This window comes from Ostrinia furnacalis, unplaced genomic scaffold (genome assembly GCF_004193835.3).
Source record: "Ostrinia furnacalis isolate ACB-3 unplaced genomic scaffold, ASM419383v2 OfSCF5051, whole genome shotgun sequence".
NCBI classification, from domain to species: domain Eukaryota; kingdom Metazoa; phylum Arthropoda; class Insecta; order Lepidoptera; family Crambidae; genus Ostrinia; species Ostrinia furnacalis.
This window is the reverse complement of record NW_021135290.1, coordinates 144382-171250: the sequence shown is the minus strand read 5'-3', so window position 1 is coordinate 171250 and position 26869 is coordinate 144382. Positions and strand designations below refer to the sequence as shown.

Below are 26869 nucleotides of genomic sequence, written 5' to 3'. Positions count from 1 at the left end.
GTTTACGTCAAACACATTCGATGTCGACCGCGTAAAAAAGTGTAATTAAATGTATGACGGATTGTACAGCGCCCCTAGCGGAAACTTTCAAGAACTAAAATCTTCATACATTTTTTTAACGCGCTCACTATTGTCGATGTTGGATGTAAACTCACACTGAGCCCTCTGGAAAGGGCTTATGTACTGAATGAAAGTTTTGACTTTGACTATCGCACTCTCTACATACTAGCTTTAAAAAAATATACTAAGAACAATGCGACTAAACGTTCTGAATCTTTTAGTACATACTATAACTTTATTAGAGTCGTCCTAGACGGAGGTCCTACGGAGAGGACATTTAGTTTATAAATCATGCATGACACGTTTCACAAGGAACGTATTCTAACAATGGGCTATCGGCCATCTTACTTTTCCTGTCTCTGACTGGCCATAAGAAATGCTTGGCAAATATAACGCTATAAATCTAATGTAATAAGAAAAATACTGGTATATACGGGTGGTTAGTTTCTAAGTACATAATGATAAAGCTCTACTTGCTATGTATAGTAACAAAAAAATTTCATTGAATATCATGTTCGCAGCCATTTGCTTTGTTTCGGAACTTATGGGTACTTATAAATTAAGTGAATGACCTATAATATGTTTCTAGTTGTGTATTTAACGAAAGAACCTACTTATATTATTACAATAGATTTCTATTGCTTATTTATTATTGCTGTTTTCTCGTACACCTACAAACAAAACTATTATTTTATTTTTATTGACCAAAGAACTTACCAGTTAACATTTAACTGCATAATAGTGTATTTAATTTTATAACCCGTTAAGCGGAACGGAACTAAGGTAAGTGTGCCTTTTAGAATACTTAGAACGATTGTGAAGTGCATTGAACCCTGTAACCCAAGTATTTTCAAGTATTTTATGTTTTTTCATAGCTATTAGATATTTTCAACGATAGTAACTTGTGCAAACAAAGGTAGCATCTTTTCGTAACACCTTTAGTTTTTTTAACAATAAACAAATACATATTATGTAAACATAGGTATTTAGGAGTTGTGTATGGTTGCTTCTCACGCGAATTCTCATAAACTACTTTCAGGCCGATAAGTTTTCATAGTGCCTATTCTTAATTTAAAACTCAAGGCAAATCTGTTGTTCTTTACGAGATCAAATCAGAAACGAACAAAGTCACTGACATAGCCTGACGGATTAGCAAGCTGAAGTGGCAATGGGCAGGGCACATAGTACACAGAAATGACGGCCGATGGGGCAGCAAGGTTTTGGAGTGGAGGCCACGTACCGGAAAACGCAGCGTGCGACATCCACCCACAAGGTGGACCGACGACCTGATAAAGGTAGCAGGAAGGCGCTGGATGCAGGCCGCTACCAACCGTGCGATGTGGAAGTCATTGGGGGAGGCCTATGTTCAGCAGTGGGCAGTGGGCCTACGTTCTAAAGCTGAAATGATGATTAAATCTGTTGTTCATGACTACATGAAATGATGCGGGTTGGGTCTACTTTGACATGACCGCTAACCGTAGAACCCATCCAATGTGGCAAATCCTTTAATTTTCAAAATAATTCATCATCATTCTCGTTTCTTCTTTCAATCACTACATCCTATAGGATTAACGTTAACGATTAGGTTAACGTTAAAATAGTCTTATAATGGCTAACTGAAGATGACGATCTGGCTAACACAAACGTACACATACTGTCGTAGTACTTGGATATGTTAGTAGATATAGTGAGCCGCATGTAAAAGGCGATAAATTTCAAAAAGGTTTAACAAAGAGTATTCTGACTTTGAGTGAAAGAATAGAAAAATATTTAACGCTTTAATTTTTCTTTAACTTTTAACTTATTAATTTTCACACGACACGAAATACTCGTCAAGGAAATTGACCCAGTTTATTCGAAGGAACGAAAAATACTCCTCGCTCATACGGTTCCCCTAATGAGAGCCGCCCAGGCCTTCATTAAGGACCCTTAAAGCCTAAACAAGCTTCGACCCGCATTACGCCGATCCTGCTCTCGACCCATGAAGATGGATTAGATAGACCCATGTCTACCTGCGTCAGAAGTAACATTAGACTACATTCTCGTTGCAAAATAGCACTAAATGAAAACTACATAAGATGCCACTGTGTTTAGCATGAGGTTATGTAACTAACTGTCATCTGGTGAGAAATATTAACAGTCAATAAGATGATGACGGAACCTTTTCCGCTGACTAAACGAAAACAAAAGACAAATCTTTCTTGTTCAATGTAGTTGAAATGTCAGCATCCATTAATCTTTTACAAAGGCTTCTACTTGTTCTTTTCAATAATAATTAATAATTACTATAAGCATCTACTTCTATACACATCATCTAATTACATAATTTCTAGCATTTACAATCGGGATAGAAAACCTGAAATTTTTTTTCACATCAAACAAAACAAAGATAAAGTAAAGTTGACTCTCTTCTTTACATATCGAGGAAAATTGTTAACATCTTCTTCAGTCTTTACTCTTTTGACTCCCATTATTCACAATATCACCGTACACATTTAGTAGGTATAATAAAGAAAAAAACAATTGAATTGATAAAACGTCGATCAAATCAGTCGGATAGAGTCAATTAAGAAAAGATTTTTCTCAATAAATTGACGGAGTTGTTGTGAAAATGTTATTTGAAGAAGTGTCGACGGTACTAGACAATAGCTGTCCTTTGCTCATTGTTCAGACGGCCATTATCCATCTTCGTTTACTTTTCGAACAGATTAAATAAGAGTAAATCTCTGTTTCAGTAGTATTGTAATAATTTACATAGAAATGAAGAGTAAGATAAAGTAGGGGAGACTGAGGTGGTTGTAACAGAGGAGAGTTGTGAAATTGACGATTTTTGGAAACCTGTAACATCAGCGAGCTCGCAACAGCGCACATTTGGTAGCTCGAGACTTGAACTAAAAATCGCGCATTTTCGAGTTCACTTAATAAGTTCAACAATCAACAATGTCACAATTGCTCTCCTCTGTTTCTACTTACCTCGGTCTCCCGTAAGGATCATTTACATAATAAATGCAAATTGAATTGTTACATCTGTTAGCAACATTATCTAAAATAATAATAAAGTTTTTGTCTTGAAGATGACAAGTTAAAATTATGGTTGTAATTTTTTTTACCAATAATGAAATGTTGTATTTTTCCATTGAATGTTTGTATTTATGAGTATGTAAATGTTATAAAATATTCACGCCTAGCACTATAATGTTAAAATATTCACTATTTATATATTAGTGAAGGTCTAAATGGTTTACAAGTAACTGTTAAAGATATTATCGCGCAAATGAAAAAATACACTCGTACAAGTGCAGTAGACTTTGCTTTTACAATTTGGGTCATAAATGACTCATAAAGAAAATGAAGTGACACAGTTTACAAATTATGTGTCATGTTTATTTTAGGATCTTTAGGTATGAGTATGTACCGTTGTAGGTAATCCATTGTATTCGTAATATTTACTCAATTTAAAAAGTGTTTACAACAATTTCAAATTTAAATAAGTTTACTGATTCTGTGAAAAACATCTCATTCATAAAGAACAGCTTGTCCAATCGCATCAGTTTAACTAACAAATTTTTAGGATCAACATTTATGTTTCTAACCCCGTAATAGGTTTTGATGTGACCAGTCGTCCGACTACACTGAAAAAATATGTCTAGTCTATATTTTTTTAGTATTTTCGGGCGACACTTATCTGCAGGCACTGATATTTCACAACCTTACCCTAGAAATGGACGCTAAAAACTAGGGATACCTACATAAAAAGCCTAACTACAACAGTCTCTCACTCAAGGCAGAAGACGGAGTACCAGGGTCAGTTTTTGGATTTCCTTCGTCCTTCTAACTTGGTAAAAATCTAACCTGTTTTCGTGGCAAAACGTGGGCGTAAATATTAAAATAACCACAGAGCTTCGTCATTCGTCTTTATTGGGAGAAATAACGGGAATCCGGACAAAACTTTCGACTCTACAACCCCGACCTACACTGCGGTCTCAGACCTCCCAGTCCGGGGCTAAGCTTCGATTAGTGTTCGTAGTCGTTTGAACTATTACGTATTGCTTTTAGCAAGCTTTTTGTGGGTGCAAAACCTAACTCCCACTTATAATACAGCAGTAGTTTCAATCGAAAAAACTAAGCCTTCCGCTGACCCAAAAAAACTGTCTGAATGTTTTACAAAGCGAAACAAAAACCCGTCAAATGTAGGCGAAAATAGTGCCTAGAATTTTTGAGTTGCTTACCAACAAAGCACTGTAACAAAAATAAGGTCTTTGTTAGGTATTCGGTAGTTGTGATTAACTAAATGGACTACAACTCACATGATCGTAGACTAAACGTAAAAATGTAGAGTTTTGGTTAAAAGAAGGTTCTTATTTAACTCACTCTTATTATATTCCAGTTTTTAAATTGATGTGCCGTCGTCTGTATTTATACTAGTATTTCAGTCAGTGCGATTTGGAAATAAAATGACAGTTAAATAAATATTTTGTCTAACTCAGGTCCAAACTGGTCAAAAAGAGGTTCAACTTTGGAACGTGGGCGGATCACCAGACACTGAATTAAGACTTGTTAAAGTTATTTAAATTGTTCTAAATTGGGTCGTACTTTATGGCCTTTAGGGATAACTGGGGTATGCGTTGGACGCGTTGGTGTTTTGTTTTCACGCTTTTAAGATTTTTGATGCTGAAAAGATTTTAGGTTGTGCCATTGTTGTTTTAGGTTTTGCGAGTTTAAATGAGACTTTTGTGCATTATTTTAGAATGCGAGTAGCTTTGGAACTTGTCGTAGTTTTGACTCATAATGTCAGTTTTGTGGTTTTATTGAAAATCATGATGTTATTAGATGATGAATGAATTCTATTCTATTATGAGAGCAGTTAGTTATCGGTAGAGAAATAGTAAGTAACTAAAAGTAACTTGTTAAAAGTGACATTTCGAATAGTTTTATTGAATCCCGAAGGAAGATCCTTTTCCTTAGCTCTTTTCCCAAATTTATATATCCTTGGACATTTTACACTGCGCCTCTAGTCCCAAACTAAGCAAAGCTTGTACTATGGGTACTAGACGACGGATATAAACATACTTAAATACATTTTTTTTTGTAAATACATACATATTATACATATAAAACACCCAGACCCGTCACAGAAATTAAAATTCATCATTTCAATTTCTGCCCGGCCGGGAATCGAACCCGGGACCTCTCGGCATAGTAGTCCGTTCTGAACCACTACACCAAACGGCCGATAAATTACAGCCAATGCTTTTAGGACCTTATATTACAAGGTACGATATCAAATGAAATTACTGTCAAGTGAACAAAGAAGGTTCAATAACCTGTCACAAGGTCAATAACCCGGATATTCATTCTAAAAAATAATGGTTGTTTAATGATTGGTCGCATCTGAGCAGCGACAAAAAATGATGATGGTGCTTCGTTTGTTTCAATGAACATCAGTTCTGCTTGCCATCGTACTGACTAAATGACAGTTGAACATCGAATATGTTTAAAAGAAAGACTGATTATGTTAGATGTAATTTTGACCTTACATCTTTAGTTAAAAAGGTTAACAATAATTATTTGCGGAATTTTAATATTTTGTATGGTGACTCTACCTCGCTGAAAGTTATCACTAAGAAGTACCTAGCAGTTCGACACAAAAACGTTATACATAAATATACATAAATATTATACATAAATATATGTATAGACATACGTATAATGGTAAAGAGTTGACCTTTTATTCCTTATACAAACTGTTAGACACACGTGTCAATAAAAAAACTGCTAAGTTCTTTCTTGTTCAAAAAATGTACTCACAAACGACGAACATGTGAGGTAGGTTACTTGTTTTCTTTATGTATGACTGTAGGTAGGTAGGTACCTACTTATTAATATGCGTAAAACAACCTATCGTTGTCAAGATCATTGTGTCAAAGTTAATAAGTATAGTCGACAACACATTAATAAAGTTCATTCTAGTTAAAAATCCACTGGAAAATTTTTGTTTTGATATTCTGTTGTCTCTCGATTATAACACCTCAAGTGGCATTTGTTGCAGTGCGCGTTTTTTAGTTCAAGTCTCGAACTTACAAATATGCGCAGTTGCAAGGGTTCCAAAAATCTACAATGTTACAGCTCTTTTCGGTCTCACCTACAGTCAAAGGCAAGCAACTTGTGACTGATAACGGTGGCCACTTACCTTATAATTATAAACATACCTCCACCAATCTGAAACGTGTCAGCCACCCCTCATAGTTGAAATTCAGACCTATGCCTTGCTTGCCTTGGGTTATGGTATAGTTACAAACTTTCTAAGTTTTAAACCACTTGTTTACCTTACACACGCCGTTCCATCAATCCGCACTTGGCTACATTCGAAGTGAGATAGGCCGTGCAGTGAGGACATTATAGGTTTCCTTAACGTTTGCAATAACCAAGATCCATTCCTTCCAGGGCTACCTTTCACACGATGCGAATGCAGCGATGACGCCCGGCCTAAAGATGGAGTCCAAGGGCACGCAGATCCACCTGCCTCTGATGGGTCGCGGCTCCCGCGGCGAGATCACAGACAAGGTGCTGTTCTCGCAGGCCAAGAGCCCGCCGGTGGCTGAGCAGCTCAACAATGGACAGCTGATGGGGTAAGGGACCTTCTTTTTAACGCAAATACTTACTGAAAAACTAGGTAGACCGACGATCTGCACGGCTAGCACGAAAAACTTTCGAGTTCGAATCGTTTGCGTAATCGAATCGCCATCAACAGATTTAGTACGAAAACTACAACAGCGCCCTTGTGAACGTGTCGTAGAGTGAACTTAGTATGAGAAATAGATGCATGAAACTTATTCTCAGAATCAAAGTTGTCGCATTATCGTTTAATTCGAAGGTTGAGTATCGAATTTTGTCAAATACGCAAACGATTCGAAGACGAATGTTGTTCATGCTAGAGGTACTGGTGAAGGTCGCGGGAAGAGCCTGGATGTGGGCAGCGCAACCGGTCGTTATGTAAATCTTTGGGTTGGGGGAGACCTTTATCCAGTCTAGACGTCATTTGGCTGATACGAACGAACTGAAAAAGAACCATGATCGTGTGATCATGGCGCTTGCAACAGTGCGGATCTTTCTTCAATATCGGAGGCTCGTAAATAAAAAGTATATGGTAGCAATCCCGTTGATAACTGTTCTAATGAAAAAGGACGTTTGAAGAGTGGGAAAATAGAAGAATACTTATCTTTCAGCTTGGTCTGCGTGGACTACAAGCTCTTTTTCCTCCATACACTTGGACTTCCGTTTCCCTATGAATTTTCGAAAATCCTTTCTAAACAGATGCCTACTATATCTACGTTAAAATAACTATAGCTTCCTAAACAGCCTAATCCGTTCTGAAGTTGTTGTTGTTGTTGATAGACCACATCCCTGCGTAGATAGAACTCCATTGCGAAGTTTAGTTTTAGTGAAGGCCATTCCTTAAACTTTTGAAACTCTAAATTGGACCGCTAGTCTCCAAATGAATAAAATAAAACGAAAATGACCTCACCAAAAAGCAGTTTAAATTGAGCAAAAATTGGCTAAAATTCCCTCTGCCTTGTCCAAGTCAAATTGATTTGTATGTCCGTTTAAACTGCATCACCTTAGTGATGTCATCGACCCTCTTGCTATACATAGATTAACGCTGCTTCGGTTTATTTTAGATCCCTAATCACATTTTCAGCTATTTTGAAGGTATTCTTTTATTGAGACTTCTAAACATTTTCAAGTGGATTTCAAATTCAAAGAAAGTTTATCCATTTTACTTGAAATTAGATGGTATGATGTGATGGAAAAATATTATTTGAAAACTTGGGATGTTCGTATTATAATAATAATCATAAATACACTTTATTGCACACCAAACAAATAACATAACAGAAGAAAAGGAACACACAAGTAATTCTACGAGTAATACACTTCCGTAAGTGTTAATGATATTACAAACACGAGTGATGTGTTTAAGTCAACGTATGACATTATTTGTCATTGTCCTGCGATGCCGTAATACAATTAGAAAGAAATAATAAAATAAGCATTCCCCGGCGACAATGAAATTCTAATTTAATGGGCGCCCTTCACGCATTCGGTCTCATTTACATAAAAGTTACTTTTCCGTTTGTATAATAATCGCCACCAAAAATGAAATAGTGGCATTGTATGTGTAAACAAACAATACCATCCATTATAGGCTCCAGACATCAGTATGGAGCAGAATCAGCGCAATAAAAAAATAGCGCAATATTTTGTTGCAATTTCTTACAAAACTTGCGCGCAAAAAGCAAATCTAGTATGAAAATCATCAAACTTCTAATGCTCGTAACTCATTTCAGACTGAGTTTAGAGGTATACATGCCATAGTAAGTTTGGTTTATTACACTATTTTGTAATCAAAAAACAAAGTTTGGTCGATGGCCGCGCGAAAAAAAGAAAGACGCCACTTTCCATACAAAATCTGGCATTGCCATTTCTTGAATGTTAGGCTCTGTTCTAAAAACATATTAAACTAAGTAAGTGAATTACAATTAGAGACCGGGAGTTTAGGTACGATTGTTGTTTCTGTGAGTTTTAACACCTTATTAAAGTTCCAACGCATGTAGCTAGCGTGCGCGATGGCAATGGCGATCCTAATGATTTTTACTGATCGCCATCGCCATCGCTAACTTTTAGAGGAACATAACGCACGGATTTTTTTTTAAATATTACTTTAGTAGGAAAATGCAAAATAAATGTTTCTATGTATAAAAGATCACGCATTAGTTCACTGTACCGTTACCTGCATGTGACGTCATTTACCATCCGGTCCCGTTTTGTTTCATCCAATTTGCAAGTGGTATCGATACCGTAGACTGACGTAAGAATGTCGATGATTAAACATTTGTTAGTCAAGTCGTGTACGAAGGTGACTTGGTGTTTTTTATTTGAGGCAAGGCAGATGGGAATATAAACGCCATCTATTTATTGCCAATCACCACTCTGGTGGTAAGCCCGTAGGAGTAAATGGGAACAAACCTTACTCCAAAAATTTCTAGCGTAGGCCAATCCACCATTTGCTCCTAGTAAATTAGAGAGGATTTTGCTCATGCAGTGAGAGATTTGTTGACTTGATGATGATAAAAAGTGGCGCAATTAGGTTCTAGTATCGCTGCGATCTGTTTCCATCTATTGTGATCGCTGATGTTACAATTTGCCTCCGAGTCCATCTTTAGCTATTACTTAGAAAGTATACGAGTAGTATGACGGTAAAATGTACTTTCTTCGTAAGTAATAGTACGAGTACCTACCTACATCAAGTGAATAGTAACAGAAGTTTGTATAAGAATTACGTAAATGTTGACCGAACTGGGTAAACAAATGGAGAGTTCATTGGTGTCAATTCCCTACAACAACAGTTAAGCTAATTTATTTATACTTTAGTAGGTACGAGCACAAAAGGTTAAATCTATTTTTGTACGAGTGACGTCATATGAAGGTAAATAGTGTGGTAACTTCTGTAATTGTAAAAGGTGACATTTTGCCAAAAGTAGTCTGATATGCATAACTGTTTACTGTAGTTATAAAATCTAGTTAATTACAAGACCTAAATTGCCACCAATAAAGTCTCATCATCATCATCATCATCACTTCAGCCACAGGACGTCCACTGCTGAACACAGGCCTCCCCCAATGACTTCCACATCGCACGGTTGGTAACGGCCTGCATCCAGCGCCTTCCTGCTACCTTTATTAGGTCGTCGGTCCACCTTGTCCCGTCCCACGCTGCATTTTCCGGTACGCGGCCTCCATCCCCGAACCTTGCTTGCGTCAGTCAATAAAGTCTAGCATTAGTATAATTATTCACTTTCATCAAAACACAATAACCGACGGACAAACACTCTGCGTAATGTCGATTCAATCCAATTACATAGCCTATATTAGGAAGGTAACAAATATGTCATCGATAAGGCTTCGTCTTGAACATTGGAAAGAATACTCATTCAGCGAAAAAGTGGTTTGTTTTATTCGGAGAAAATCTGCTAAGAATTATGTTATTTGCGATAAAGTAAGACATATCACTAGGGAATACTTCTGTGGGATTTGTAAGGTAGGTGTTATTTAGGATCAAAAGACAGAAAAATTACACGAACGGCAGAAAACGGATAAAATTTTTCGTTTGCGTAATAATGTTACACTTACAAAATCTCAAATAGATTATATTATTATTGTTAAGATTTATTATTTTTATAAGATTGCTTCTACGCGTATTCGGGTATTTGATATATTATAATCTTGTTTCATTTTATATAATACCGTATTTGACCAGGCTAAAATTGCTAACCTGATTGATTATGTAAGTATATTTAACAAGAAACTTTGGCATGCTAAAAAGATGCAAACAAGTAACATAGTAAGGGCCTTCTAATAATAGAGCTGAGATCGATATTTTCGCTAAAGCTTTTCCATTGACCACACCTAAGCTAATCCATTAATGTACGGCAAGGTTTGTATTAGCATGGAATGACACCCCACTAATGGGATGATTTTGTAAAGAAAGGGGAATAGTACTGAGCCCTGGGTGAGTCCCCTTTAATTCAGGGAGTAGATGTTTCAGAATTATTAAGTAGGTGCATTACTTGAATTCTTAAACGCTTTCATCTTTTTTTTTAATCATTACAATCTCTTATTATAAAATATGAGATGATTAAATTTAAATCAAATTATTTATGACACAACATCAAACGCTTCAGTAATATTTGTATTAGAGACGAATTTCTAATGCTTCAGTAATTTAACAAAAAAGTGATAGCTTTTTTCTAGAAATACGTTTATGAATCTCAAAACACATAAAGTAATAGAAAACTACTGACAGCGCCACTCTTGTGGCAGAGTTTTGGGCTGACACTGTGTAGGTTTGTTGTCGACACGAAAAGAAGAAGAAGAATAGAAAACTGTGTCTACTTACTTTAAGACGTTATTATAGATTATTTTGTACGAAAATAAAAGCTCTTCTTTTTACCCTCCTTGTTATAATTTATTATCCCTTGGCATGGAATGTCTCGGGATTTGTGACCATTTAAAACATTTACGGATTATGTTCTTTCAAAACAACAACAAAGACTATTTCAAAAATAAGTTTATTATTCAAGTGACTGTCTAGGTTAGAAGAAAACAACCTTCGCTAAGCATGCCGATACTGTTTCAATGTCAAAAGCCTATATTTAGCCGGGTCCCTTGAAAGTACCTAATACTGTGTTTTTTGTTACATTCGCTGTTTTTCAGCTGAAAACATATTTAGTGAAGTGACATTTATAAGGTTTACAATAACTACATAAATTGTACAAAAATATAGAGCTCCTAATTCACTTTTTACCTTTGTTTAATAGGAATTAGGACAGACTACATGAAAGTCTTCCAGCCTTTTTGCTATTGAGAAACCCGCTGTTTGCACAATGTGATTTTGATTTATAAGAAGCTCTGGCGTGCAACGAAGAAGTGGGTTTCTTGGTCTGCCTAATTATGTTCGCACTAGCTTTCCGCCCGCGGCTTCGCCCGCGTGGTATTTTGTCTGTCACAGAAAAACTTTATCGCGCGCGTCCCTGTTTCAAAAACCGGGATAAAAACTATCCTATGTTCTTTCCCGGGACTCAAACTATCTCTATGCCAAATTTCATCAAAATCGGTTGCGAGGTTTAAGCGGGAAAGCGTAACAGACAGACAGACAGATAGACAGACAGACAGACAGAGTTACTTTCGCATTTATAATATTAAGTTGGGATTGGGATTTCACAAATACAGGAGAAGTGTCTATAAAGACACTTGTGGACCACAAGTGTCTTTGTGTATGACACACAAGTTGTGGTCTCAATGCACTTCTCCTGTATTTGTGAAATATAATAAACTCTTCAGGATAATTAAGTATTTAAGGCTTTTTTTAGGACTTGATCGCTCTTCGCTCCATCATAAGCTATATTTACACCCCTTAAGTACAATTGGGACCGATATAAAAATAATATCCTATATTGCATACACGTGTCACAAGCATCAACAATACACCAAAGCCTATTCCAGTTTCAGTCCATTCCAGAAGTAGGTCAAAAACATTGAAGCCATAGGTCTCGATATATCGCTAGTAGTAAAACATTCCGTGGCGTAACCATCCCGGGCGCTGGCGCAGCGCCATACCGATGTACTACAGCATCTGTTCAAGTGTTATCTCTAATGAACAATTACAGTGAAGCAGTTTGCCTAAAGAGGCTTTGAAATTCTTAGTTTGTGTAATAACTTTTTAACAGTGTCTTGATTATTTTACTTTAATGCCACAAAGTTGGTACGTAAGGCGAATTTAATGCCATTGGACTCAGTAATTCTCTTTCAGTTAACTACAAAGAAAAGAATCGTTTGACAGTGTATAAAAAGCGGAAGATTGCTTTCGTTTTCATTTTTGTGACTTCTAGATTTCAAAGCTTATTTCCGGTAAACATGACTGGACTTTGATGTCTTTGAATTCTTGGAAAAGTGATTTTTACGAGAAATTTTGATTTAAATTCACACACGGTGAGAATTTTCACACGGTGCTGTAAATAATGTCAAGACACCACTTGCAATATCAGAATACACTTGCTAGAACAATTGTCACAAAAACAGGTTCTGATGTGGCCTTAAGAAAGAACTAAAATCAATAAAAATAAAGTGTTGCGTACACACAGTGATAATAAATCGTAGGGCCGTGATGTAATCGATATTGGTATACAAGTTAGGCAATAACAGAGGTTGGAGGAGGTCGGAGGTTTCTATAAAAGTATAAGTATAAGGCCCTTTTCACATGTTCCGGTTGCCGGCTAACCAGGGCCGGGTACCCGGTGGTGAAGTGTATGGGCATGCCGGATTAATTACGCCGGAACATGTAAAAGCTACGTACCATGCCCATACACTTCACCACCGGATACCCGGCGTCGGTTAGCCGGCAACCGGGACGTGTGAAAAGGGCCTAAGTCTTGCCTTTCCTCATGGTTCCGAATATTATTGATTTCAATTATGTACTCTACTACATAAAAGAGCTCCGAGTGATGTCGGGGTGAAAGTTGATGATATTTGGCATCTATCAGTGATAGAATCTTAGAATTAGAACTTAATCACCAGAGATTACCCACTTACAAATATTTTTAATCGTTTGACCTCTATGCAAATAAAAATAAAACTATAGTTAGTAACACAACAGAATCATGTATCGTTGTCACTTTCAACGTAAAAAAATGTAATCGTAACTTATCCCTGCAGAATTTCACATCCACGCTCTACATAAAATATTGATTGTGGGCTGGGAAATAATAGTTAGTTTTCCGATGTTGAATGAACAATATAATACGTTACAGTATCTTTTTGCGTTTGTTTAATGACCCCACTAAATTGTCTGTAGAAGCATTTACGTTAGCTATTTTAGTCGATATTGACACATCTTTTAGTTGTTAAGACGTTAGTTTTCATGACTTAGAGTTGAGTCAGTGGCTATTCTTAGAAGATAAAGATCATAAATGTGCGAGATAAAACATTATTCCCCGTATTCTTGAACCATGCTAGAACTATTGAAACTTCAGCGTAGATTGAAGTCTGTGATTGGTTCAATTTCAGAATTGGTTCTGTGATGGAACCACAAGCTCAAAGATTTACTTGAGACAGTTTCTGAATACTACTAACAGGCTAGTAAAATCTCAAATTTAACGCTTGGTAGTTAACAAGCTTAAATCTTCTTGTAAATCTGGATTAGACCGTGCATACTTGTATTTAGAGGAGACCGAGGAGAGTTATGACATTGTCGATTTTTGGAAACTTATTAGCTATCAGTATCAGAATGTCAGCACCTGATGTCATGCCCTGAGTGCCCAAGCAACTGCACTCAGGAGGATTTGATGAGTGCTACTGACAACACCACTCTTGTGGCGCAGTTTTGGGCTGACACTGTGTAGGTTTGTTGTCGACACGAAAAGAAGAAGAAGTATCAGAATCTTGAACGTTTCGAATCGAGACTTGAACGTTTTTTCACGCGCACTGTTACGAGCTCGCTGTTAGTTAATAATTTCTAAAAGATCGACAATATCATAACTCTCCTCTGTTACAACTCTACCTAAGACTCCCCTACATCGCTCTGACTCCTTTAAACATCGTTTCTTTATTTTTCATGATATTAATACAACACTTTTCTCTATTCCAGTGGCTCTCAAATGAACCTCTGCAATGGCGGCGCGGGCACAGCAGCCATGACAGGCCTGGTGCCCAAGATTCCTAACGGCTACGGCGACCAGAAGAAACCCATGGCGACCCTCACACACCTCCCCAAAAGACCTCCAGTCGACATCGAATTCTCTGACCTCTCGTACTCAGTGAGCGAAGGCAGAAAGAGGGGGTACAAAGCCCTCCTCAAATGCATCAACGGTACATTCCGGTCTGGAGAACTGACGGCCATTATGGGACCTTCGGGAGCGGGGAAAAGTACCCTTATGAACATTTTAGCTGGATACAAGTAAGTTTTACTTCATATTCTTAAAATCCTAACCATTACATTTTTTCAGAGACCACCTTGGGTAGAAGGGTGTAAACCACCCACAGTAGCTCAGTAGGGTGGTGTGACGTAAACAATTTCCCTTAAGTTTATGCCAAAAAATTATGAGCATTTTGTTACGTTACATTTTTATAATTCTCGTGGTAGGTAGGTACTTACTGATTCATTATAATTTTATTGTAATAGACATAGACAAAAAATGTAGCATCTTGTCTTGAATACAAAACATCTGTTAATTTTCCACTGCTAGGAATTCTAGAACACAAAAAATAGTACGTTTTAACATTTTCAAAGTGTTAAACTTCAGAGATTTAATTTGAAAAGTTTATTATTGTTAATAAACAATTTGTAGCATTTTACTCTTTCCAACATCATTCACGTGAGATACCTTCGCTATTTCTACGTCACTGAACTGACGAATTAGTTTTGGAAGCCGAAACATTTGGGCGTGTGCCAACGCCATATTCGCTCCAATTAACTATGTATGCTTAACAATAATCTTTCGTTTCAGAACTTCAAACGTCAGCGGATCAATACTTATAAACGGCAAAGAAAGGAACCTACGGCGGTTTAGAAAACTATCATGCTACATCATGCAAGACGACTGCCTCCTACCACATCTGACTGTCAAAGAAGCAATGAACGTATCAGCTAACTTGAAATTGGGGAAAGACATGACCGTCACTGCCAAAAAGATTGTGATCGATGAGATTTTAGAAATGTTAGGCCTCGCTGAGGCGAGCGACACTAGAACGATCAACCTATCTGGCGGCCAGAAGAAACGGTTGTCAATAGCTTTAGAGTTAGTTAATAATCCGCCTGTGATGTTTTTCGACGAGCCCACGTCTGGGCTGGACAGCTCGTCATGTTTCCAGTGCATATCGCTGTTGAAGTCGCTGGCGCGTGGCGGGAGAACCATCATCTGCACCATCCATCAACCGTCCGCTAGGCTCTTCGAGATGTTCGACTTTTTGTACACCCTGGCTGAAGGGCAATGTATATACCAAGGGAAAGTGAGCGGGCTGGTCCCGTTCCTCTCGTCTATGGGCCTGCACTGTCCCAGTTACCACAACCCGGCGGATTACGGTGAGTTATATTTCCAGAAAACGTATATTTTTAACGCCGCTCTTGCTAACATCATCTTACAGTTTGGAATTGAATTTTAGATTTGTTAACCCAGCTGCGTGAAATATTGTATTTATGGCCAACAATATTAAACATTTATAATTCATAGACATTACGTTCAAGCTTAGGAATTAGAATTTAAATTGAACGGAAAGTGACAGTGGATATTATCATGATAAAATCTCATATTGTAGAGAAAATGAAAGTTACACGAAAGCAAGCAATCTACCATAAAGTCGTTGATTTATTTACGCGGTAGTTGAAATAGCATTTATAATACGAAACGATGATACTTCAAACTATACTGTTCTATGTAGTTGCAATACGTACGATTTTGCAACAAAAATACAATCACACAAAGTTTTCAAGGGAACATTTCTACGAAATATTTTATGCAAAAGTGTAACGTGTGATATTTCTTTGTATTTAACAAAACACGATCAGTTCAAGTCATGCCGCATGATTCACATTGACCTTTGAAATTGACAATTGCGTTTGGTTTTTATCTCTGGTTTCCGCTTAGTTTCAACATTACTTTGAGACGGTTTAAAATTAGTCGTTATGTTTTCAATTATATCAATTTAGCTGTTCATTTAGTCCATATACGAGTATCTGTATTAAAGATTCTAAATGTCTTCAAAGAATCTTTTGATTGAAATAACTAAGACAAACTTCACTTGTTAGGTAAGAAAAATAGACATCCACATTCAGTCAATATTTTTTCAACTGCCCTAGTATCAGCAATCGAATCCGGGACTACTTACGTTACTTTTATACATAGTAATACATATTCCACACCGCTGGTAATTGAGCCCTTTTTGGATTATATTAAACAATAGCTTTTACCTGCGGCTTTGACCGCCTAAAATTCAGCTTGTTACAGAAAGGGCAAAATATCGTTACAAATGCTTTTCTGATCCATAATAATGAATACGCAGTTTTTGCGTGATAAAGTAAACAGACATCCATCTTCAAACTTTCACATTTATTAGTAGGATGTTGATGATGATAATTAACATCAATTCACCTAATTCCAGTGATGGAAGTGGCGACGGGTGAACACGGCGACTGGGTGCACAAACTGGTGATGGCGGTGAACAAAGGCAACTGTGGGCGAGGGCAGTCATCATCATCATCGTCGTCGTCATCGGTCCCGCAGAACTTGAACTACAACAACCTGAGCAGCAAGAACAACACGCAGAAGGCAGAGGCACTGGAAATTGTGATAGGTGAGTTAGTAGTAGCACAGAATAATAATAAGTACTACGTACAGAAGTTTTACTTCGCGAAGGTATTTAAAAAAATGTATGCTCAATGTCATTAACAATATGGTGTAATTTAGCCTGTCTCAAGAGTCAAGCACCATTTTGTTGACAAACGTCAGTGATCGGCACTGCGCCGAAGCTATAGGGCTGACTTCGGTAAAGTGATGTGACGTGAGGTGCCAAACTGCGGAAAATGGCGGAGGAAATACCTACATGATTTAGGATTTAGCATGAATTATCATGAATAATATTAACTACTTATTTACCTCTTAGTGTCTTGAGGCAACTTAAAAAAGTACATTCTGTGTTTTTATTATTATTTAGGCAGTACTGCACAGTATTTAGTACACCATTTTCTTTATTTTCTTCGATCATACACAAGAATACGCGTGCGTGAGTCAATGTTCGCTCGTATGTGAGGCCTTGTCGAATAGTATCCTGTAGGTGGGCCATCGTGCGTGTTTTGTTTTCGATGTAAACTCGCGGAGATGAACAGGCCTGGTAGTAGTTAGTAGTAAACGCAGCGTAGGATGTCTAAGCAAGATGGACCGACGATCTAATAAAGGTAGCAGGAAAGCACTGGTTAATCATTGGGGGAGGCCTATGTTCAGCAGTAGACGTACTTTGGCTGAAATGATGATGATGATGAGTTTTTATTTATTTATTTCTTGAGTAATTATACAGTGATACCTACTATCACGACCACGGGCTGGAAAACGTAGCGTGGGCAGGCCTCCTACTAGGTGGACCGACGATCTGGTAAAGGTCGCGGGAAGAGCCTGGATGCGGGCAGCGCAGGACCGTTCATTGTGGAAAACCTTGGGGGAGGCCTTTGTCCAGCAGTGGACGTCATTTGGCTGAAACGAACGATACCTACTAAGTGCTAACTTAGACAGGAATTTCAATGTGGTTTTTAATGAGAAATATTCAAAATTGTTTTAAAAGTGAACTTAATAGACTAGTTTTAAAATGTGAAAGATTTGCTAAAAGAGAAACTCTGGCTTGAATAGTCTATGATGGAGAATAATGATCAGGCAGAAGGTGGAATCGAGCTTCACCTGGAATCCTCAACCACAGAGGAACTGGCTACCGAATCTTAAATTCTTATTTAGGTATTTCCTACAAAAAATGTGGTGGTGGAGGAAGCTTCTTCCCTTATGGCTACATACACATTGAAACTGNTTTTTTAAAAACCCAAATCCCCAGAGGCTCATAACAGTTCGTAAAAATGTTTAGTTTTTTTTATTTATAAGCAAAATACCAATGGATTTGCAATACTTACATGTGGTAAATGACTTCATTGTTCCTGTAGTTCTTCGTTTCACTTATGTTATTGCACGTTACGACGCATTATCCAACAATATCGGAGAACATTTCCTCAGTACGACTGAATCGCGACTAACCTGGCGTCGCGGGCGATGTTCGTTTCTGGGCATATCGCGGAGACACGTGCCACGCCCCCGTTTCACATCTATTCCCTTCTATGATCTGAGGTTCTTTCACAGAAAGAAGCAGTGGAAAGGGGGAGCGAGAGGCCTCAGCCGACACTCCGGTTATCTGCCGCCGACACCCTGGGCGCAAGAGGACAGCTTATGGTCTCCAACTGTCCCTTCCTAACAGGCCTCGGTCGCTAGACATGGAGGTGTCTGGTGGCGGCTAAGGACGAATGCTACAGGCAACAGCCAATGGCGATGTTCCGCGTTCCCTCATATCACTCATATGGATCATGGCAGAAACAGTCAGGTTTTTAGTGGGTGTAGGGGCTACCCACCTTCTGGTAGGAAGAACCCCACATAACCCACTAGCTGCCCCCGCAGCTGGTGGGTATGATATGTTATGCATTTTCCGGATAAAAAAAGAATAGTAAACAGGAAAAGTTTGTTTTGAATAGAAACGATTTGAAAAAATCTCTCACCATTAAAATTCAATTTTTTTTCTGCTGAACATAGGCTGTATAAAATATTCTCAAAATAGTAAAAAACCTTTGATAATTTACTATTTCATAAAGAATTTACGTATTTATTATTGATTAGGACTAATGTATACCATTATTTATAATTATGGAGTCGGTGTTGGAAGATTTGAAGATTTTATAGTTTCTTTGGGCTGTCACTTGACAGCCTGGCACACTTTTACGATGGTGGATCAAAGTATTTTGGTTTGACTATTGAGCGTGAGAACACGCACACAGTCATAATTATTTTACTGTGAATAAAAATAGCATCGAAATTACCTAAACTTGACATGCCACGCTAGACGTAAACGCTCTTAACCAACATTGGTAGTTTTCCACTGGTAACCAATTCTATTTTAACACCATTGTTTTGTAAAGTAAATTGTATGTCTATTTTTATCGGATTTGTTTTGCTAGGTTTCGTTTTCCTTTCCTGTTCGCTGAATTTGCAACGCAAGTCTAATTTAAACAATTATTGTTACTCTTTGGTTTTGTCAGTTTTCATCTGCTACAATGTTGTTCTTAGCATCTGAGTTCTGTTCTGATACTTTAGCGTGGTGACTTGGACTTGTAACTTTTTCTATGTCCAAGATCAGAAGTCCTAGATTTCATATCTTAGTGATTTATGCTGCCTGTTTATGTTAGGAATCTTACCCAGCAACATAGGACATCAAAGTTAGCAATGATGCATTTCTATGTCCGCCTGATTAGATAGCTATGCATTCATAATAAATTACATTAGTGCCACAAGAAACATGTCTTGCTTTTTAGCGACTTACTAATTAGTATAAACGAGGAGGTAGATAAATACCGCTTGTATGTACATATTTTCTCGTATATCTTTGAATTCTTTGTTATCTGATAGATTCCAATACAATAAACATTAATTTGTATGTTTGATATTAATGCTATTATTGATAATATTTCGTAGCCTTATTGTTAATAATAAGATGTTGAATCTTGTGCCGCAAAAGTATTCGCATCTAAAATGTTTAACGAAATGGTAAAACAGGTCTCGAGTAAAAGCCAAGTGTCATTATTTTGTGGTTCCACGACACGGGTCAATGAACTAAAACATTTTTAATCCTTTCAGACAAGTTAATCTTTTACTGACATGACATTAAATAATGATAACGTTTGGTTACGAAATCCTAATTCTGATTGCAGTTACGAAATTTTGGAGAGCCCAGCTCCTTCTAATACAGAACAAAATTACACGTTGCATGTCGGGCTTTTTAAATTAAATTGTAGGGCGCTGTTATGCAAATGCACGTTCAAAAAGTGTTCCTAATAATGGGAATAAATTACGTAAATAATAGCTTTATTGTGTTGTATTATTAACTCTTTCATAGCATAGACCACCCGCATGATTTGACCGATTCTATTGATACCATCATAATATCATTCAGATTTTGATGACTGGAAGTTTTTTAGTTCATTCGATTAAAAGTCTCATCTTTTAGAGCAACGATGAATATTCATCACAACTTTGGAATGCCGTCGATTAATTCATATCTATTAAAAGATCCTCGCTTATAGCACTACTTGTTTACTTCAAAACTGAAAAATGTTGATGTTCAAACGTCTAATAATTTACACATCTCCCAACGATCATCACCCATTAGCTCCTTTCTACCACCAGTCACACACTAGGATTCTACGAAAACGAAAGTTGTCTGACAAGAATTTCACGGACGTGCTAAAATTTGTCTCTGGGAAAGAAACTCGCTGCATCCTCTTCATATCTTTCAAAACTCGATGCACATTGGCTCTTATACCCTTAAGATAAAGTTCAATGGTGTATGCATTTGGTGCCCTTAAAACTTCATCGGAATTGAAGTTCCCACGCGAAATGTGTTCATGTGGTGGCAAGTGGGAAAATAAATATTTGTAAACTACTCTGGAGTCCCTGACCTTGCGTTGCAGTGAGTGTACGCATTCTATTAGTGACAGTATTTATTTTGATGGACGTAACGAGGCCGGCTTAGACACATATAAATAAAGATGACAGCAGATGGCGTCACGTCTTCATCACAACAAATGCTGCAATATTTGCTAGAGCCAAATCTCGGCTGATTGCTAATAGATTGGGAATTTGTATGGTTTCTTTTACCATTTATGTCTTCGAGCTATACTTATTTTTGCTAGTATTATTTTAAATGGCCAACGTTTTATATTCGTGATCACAACACAATATTATCCGTATGAACTCTTCCATGCTCTTTTTTTTGGGTTGTTCTCATTAAGTCTTTCTTCATGTCAATCACCACCAGAGTATTTGGTATATTTTGCATTAACTGTGTTTTAAACTCTAGACTGGTTCTTCTTCTGGCTGAATCTTCGTATGCAGTTGCATCTAAAATCACTGTCCCTTTTCGTATCTGACTCAGTATGTTAAGAATTTAATTAATTTGACCAACGATCTGGATCCCAGACGTCGGGCACATGGCAGGCGCCTGGTTGCTGCGCCCCGACCAAAATAGACGTCCGGCTATTTATAATGTGCGCGCGTATCCGCCGCGGCGCGCGCGCAGCGTCGAGCCGGTCATGTAAATATGGCAGGCGAAAGGCTACTGGCTACCGAGATTGTTTAATCAATTTGAACCTGATACTGGGAAGCGTTTTCTACTTAAGTTTGTTCTCTATGTTCTTTAACGACCTTGCAGCAAAAGCCTCTCTTTTGTTGCAAAATTGAACATACAAGCGTCAAATGATAGATAGATCTATGTTTTGTTCAATTTATGAGGCGAAAAAAGAGTAAAGAAGTCAAATTCATTCTGCTCACATTTTGCAAGGACCACCATTTGGTCCTAACTCTTTCATCTTTTTACTTTCATAATACCAATGCCAATTTTTGATTGATCGATATTAACTGTTCCTGAATCGAGAACAGGTTCGATAGCTAAAAGCGCCGATATTAACACAGGCTTTCGGCGGAACCGGTAATAGATCATCAATCATTTGTGGGCTAGAAAGGCGAGCCAATAACTCTACGGTTCACCCTAATTTTGTATGAAATTGTTGCTATGATAAAAAGAGGTCGTTGCACTATCGTATATCTGCGTAGCATGCGATCAATATCCTCACTAAAACATGATATTCAAAACTAACCCAAGATTAAAATGGCTTGAGGATTACCTCATTTATTGCTCTTTACGTCGCCTTCAAGTATTCAGGGTCCTTTTGTCCCACTGTTATGGCAAAATAAACAGAAACACGACGCGCCCAAGCGCATGATGTAACTGGTGACGCTATCTGACTATTTATAAAGCTAGTCAAAAAACTGGGTGCCATTTTTAATTGATGTTGACATTGACATTAATGAACCATTTAGCTACATTTTTTGTATAGTTTCGGCAGTCTAAACCTGTCAATTCACTACATCAGAAGTTTAAATATTAGTGTATTTTCTTTTTGTGCAAGTTTTTGGGTTCCATTTTTTGTCTCACAGTTGTTTATCATTGTATTTATTTAATTAGCTTTGGTAATTCACTTCAAGTGGCTCCATAAGCTGTTCTCCGCAGATTTTATGTCACAGCTGGTACCAAACGTACGTCTATTTGTTTGCATCGCGCAGACTGATCCGGGCTCACAAATAAAACGTAATTTGGGTCATGGTCCTTCGTGAACCTCGTTCTTTCAATGACTACGTGTGATGTGCGTAATACACCTCTAAACGATTTTCCTCTTTTGATCTCAACACTGATCGTGGTGTTTATAGTTATAAATCCTGTACCACATTCTTCTGCGGTTTTGTTATTTATGTTAGCAATATCTGTTCTATTTTATCTACATTAAATATGAGCTTGAAAGTTTATGATTACAATTTGAAATCTATTCTTGGTGATATGTGTTTAGTTCGCAAATAACAAGTAAACTAATCAACCACACTCATTAATGTAAAAAAAAAACTAATAAAATAAATCAATTTGAATGGAACATAGTAGGTACGTGTCCATGAATTCTTATCGTATTGCATGCACAACGTCCTTAGCTTCAAATTCCCTTCGTGATTGCCCTTACACTCAATGGTAGTTCCAATCAATTTATAAACCATTTGTTATGTAACTGTTCCTTTACCAATCACTGAGTGATTGTGTCAACATTGATTGTGCAACTGATTATTGTTGTCATCAATCTTGTCATTGATAGTATTTAAAGTTTCATTGATGATTGTGACGACAATCTGAGGAAAAGTCTCAGCTAAAATGATCTAGCTAATGATTATGACAGCAACTTCAAAAAGGGCTCAAGCACGCCGTGTGAACTTATTCGTGACTCTACTAATAATACTGCTAATATTAGACTGCGTCGTGGTTAATGGACAATTGCAGGGGCGTGAGACCTCAGATCCCACAGATTTCTAAAGGAAACTACTCCTTGCATAATTCTCAGCAAGACCTCATGAATCTCGTGCACCGTAGAAAATGTAAATACCAACTGCACTGGGGCAACCGCCTTTGAATTTCAAGTTAAATTAATAGAGACAGAACAAGTATGTAATGTTTTAATCACAGCTATCCATTTAAGCGGTGTCACACTTAGCTGTATATGTACCGTTTTCACCAGCTTAATGGCATTAAAATCACTACACGTATCTATTTGCAAATTGCCGTCTGGCAATCTCGGCCAATCGTCGTAAATTACCAGCTAGGGCCTCGTGAGGTTAACGCAACATTTGATGCATTAGTAAAAAGCTTGCTGGCACACACACACACACTGCGTACCGCTTGCATTGCACGCATAATTAATTTGCGTAAGCTATGAGCATCACAATAGCAGATGTACGAACAGCTGGCGGTCGTGTCTGCTTTCATATGGCAACGTGACGTCAAACTGCATTCGTTAATTCTAATAGAACTAGTGACTGTGCTAGTAATCTGAGAACGACAAACCTTTCTACAAACAAAGAACCAAACTTTTAAGAACAAAAACAAAAGAGCTTGACTTCCAAATGCTATTGGCCAGTTTTTATACCTACAGCTCCAAGATCTGCGCTGCGGCTAGCATATACTCCACAGCCCACAGATAGTCCAGTCAATGAATGCCTTAACGACGGTGTAGAGAGAAATCCGTGGAACACAATTTCTTACCTCGGGACTTTGTATAGACTAGTTAGGAGGTGAACATAGCAAAAGTCCCCGCCCTTAGCCCTTGAGCCGGCGGGAAGAGGGGGGTTTAAAGGTACCACTTTTCGGTTTTTTGCTTAATCCTCGGAAACTATGCGTCCTAGTGACATGACTACTATGAACCAAAAAAAGCTTATTCAATTTGCTACAAGTGAGATACTCAAGTTTTTCTATATCTTGTATAGTTTTCGCGGCATCTGCTCTAGAAGTTCTGTAATATTGGAAATTTTAATTTTGTCTTACATGTTTCCATCAGGTGAAAATCGACTTCCTAGTTCCAGGGAGGGGACTGCACCGTGCGTATATTTAGACGAACCATTTGCAGCCACTTTTGACTCCTCATCACTCAAAAACTACTGTGCGTTAACACTTCAAATTTGGCTCATGTATTGAGACTTACGAGATAAACATCAACATCAAATTTCATAAATATACCTCAAACGGATATTTAGGTATTGACGTTCAAAAATCGACATTTAGAACACTAAAATCTATCTATTACCTGTGAAATGTTAAAATTTACTGGTTTTTTGTTTCTTCCTTTGTATTTACACATCTACCTATCTGTATGCCAAATTTGAACCTTCAAAGTCATCTGGAAGTGGTTAGAATTTGGTCTATAGGTCAGACATGTAGATTTTTGGACGTCAATACCTAAAGAACCGTTTGATGTATATTTGTGAAATTTGAAGCTGATGTTTATCTCGTAAGTCTCAACATATGAGCCAAATTTGAAGTGTTAACGCACAGTAGTTTTTGAGTGATGAGGAGTCCAAAGTGGCTGCAAATGGTTCGTCTAAATATACGCACGGTGCAGTCCCCTCCCTGGAACTAGGCTTAACATGCTCCCGCATGTCTAGAATGTTTGCTCAATGTTGATTAAGTCGATTTTCTCCTGATGGGAACATGTAAGACAAAAATAAAATTTCCAATATTACAGACCTTCTAGAGCAGATGCCGCGAAAACTATACAAGATATAGAAAAACTTGAGTATCTCACCTGTAGCAAATTGAATAAGCTTTTTTCGGTTCATAGTAGTCATGTCACTAGGATGCATAGTTTCCGAGGATTAAGCGAAAAACCGAAAAGTGGTACCTTTAAACCCCCCTCTCCCCGCCGGCTCAAGGGCTAAAGGCGGGGACTTTTGCTATGTTCACCTCCTAACTAGTCTAAATAAAGTCCCGAAGTCAGAAATTGTGTTCCATGGATTTCCATCTATAATGCTTTATTGACTGGACTAAGAGGTTAACGACTTGATTGGCCAATATGGCGATTCTCGAACGTGCTAAGTGGATGATAACGGTGCGGGAAGCCCCCGCTAATTTTAGGAGCACATCCATCCAATAGAATCTAAGAGCTCAGCCGTGAAGGAAATGTTAAAGGATGGTGCAACTCTGACCCGTGCCATAGGAAGAATTGATTTACTCGTGAGAACATTCTATTGACGCATATGATGATATGATATAAAAGAGATAAGATAAATTAGGCACTGAAAAGTTGCGAGTTGTTCTACTTTCTACCTTCACACTCAGCTAAGCGTTTTATCACCTGCCAAACATTTGCATAACCGAGATTTCCTGTTACCACAAGTTACGTTGCACCAGCGCTGTAATGAGCAAACACATTAAAGTTCTTAATAAAAGTGGGGAGCGCATCACCCTCGCGGACTGTTGCTAAGCCTGAAACGAATTGTAATTTACATCGGCTGGAATGCTTTTAAGAATCATGTGAGGTAATTGGTGGGTGCCGGTTCTCTGATGGATGTGCTGTTATTTAGATTGTGCTGGCTAATTGTAAAGGCAGAGCCTCGCACCTCAGTAATTGCTCTAAGGCTGCTAATTACAGAGCTTCATGGCCGGTATCGAATTCGTGCCGTAATCAGACCAGCCCAGACGCGCTAATAGAGAAATTTATTACTAGGAACCCGGTTGCCACTGGCAGTAGCTGCTACTGGGAATCTAGCGCAATAATGATAGGGTATCAGCCTCGTAGATTTTCCTACTGGATGCAATAAGTTTAAAACAGTCTTTATCGCTGTCCTGCTCGGTCGTTGTCATTAATTTCCTGTTTTAGTATGCAGTTTGTTATATTTATATCGGTTGGATCTAGGTGCTGTTGCTTGAGTTATTGATAGGTGGTAATTAGTATGCAAGAATGTAGTTTATATTGTAATATCTTCATAGGTAATTCGTCGTCGTAGTAGATATAGGCATAATAATCCTTCATCATGTCATCATCATCAGGTCCTCGACATAAAAAATCTAAATCCAACTTTTCGTTTCGTTAGATTTTTTGTGGAATCAGAACAGGTAATCTTATACAAAAAGTATTTTATTCATATTACAATTTACTGGTGTTGTAATCATCATTGAACAGCATTATTGAATAAGCCTCGTTAAAGGTGCTTATGCCAGACAACACAATGCTTCACTAATGGCATTAATTTCGTTTATTCAATTACTTTTGCCGGTTCACTTTCACTATTCGCCTACGTGATGTTAAACAGTGGGCGATAGGGAAAGCAATATCTATATGGTAATTCGATACCATATTTGAACGGATATTATCTCGTAACGGATGACTGAACTGTTAAATCGCCAACTTATACCAACTAAAAAATAAAATAGAAATTAACTTCTAACTACTCAGCAAGATCTCTAAACAGTAATTTAAAGTCAGTTTGTATAACGATAACAAAACTAAAATTAACAATAAAGACTAATACTAAACCCGCGCAAAAGCTAAATATGCGTTCTCTTGTTTCCAGGTAAAGGTGAGCAGTGA

General features: G+C 37.7%; 1 protein-coding gene across 1 annotated transcript in view; it reads left to right on the top strand.

Moving 5' to 3' along the window:
• Nucleotides 1-26869, top strand: part of Atet (ABC transporter expressed in trachea) — a 32580-nt gene extending 5711 nt beyond the window's left edge. The window contains exons 2-6 of the mRNA XM_028315198.1: nucleotides 6505-6689; nucleotides 14264-14572; nucleotides 15123-15697; nucleotides 16774-16965; nucleotides 26853-26869. Coding sequence (XP_028170999.1) covers nucleotides 6505-6689; nucleotides 14264-14572; nucleotides 15123-15697; nucleotides 16774-16965; nucleotides 26853-26869 — 1278 coding nt within the window. The remainder of the gene's footprint in view (nucleotides 1-6504; nucleotides 6690-14263; nucleotides 14573-15122; nucleotides 15698-16773; nucleotides 16966-26852) is intronic.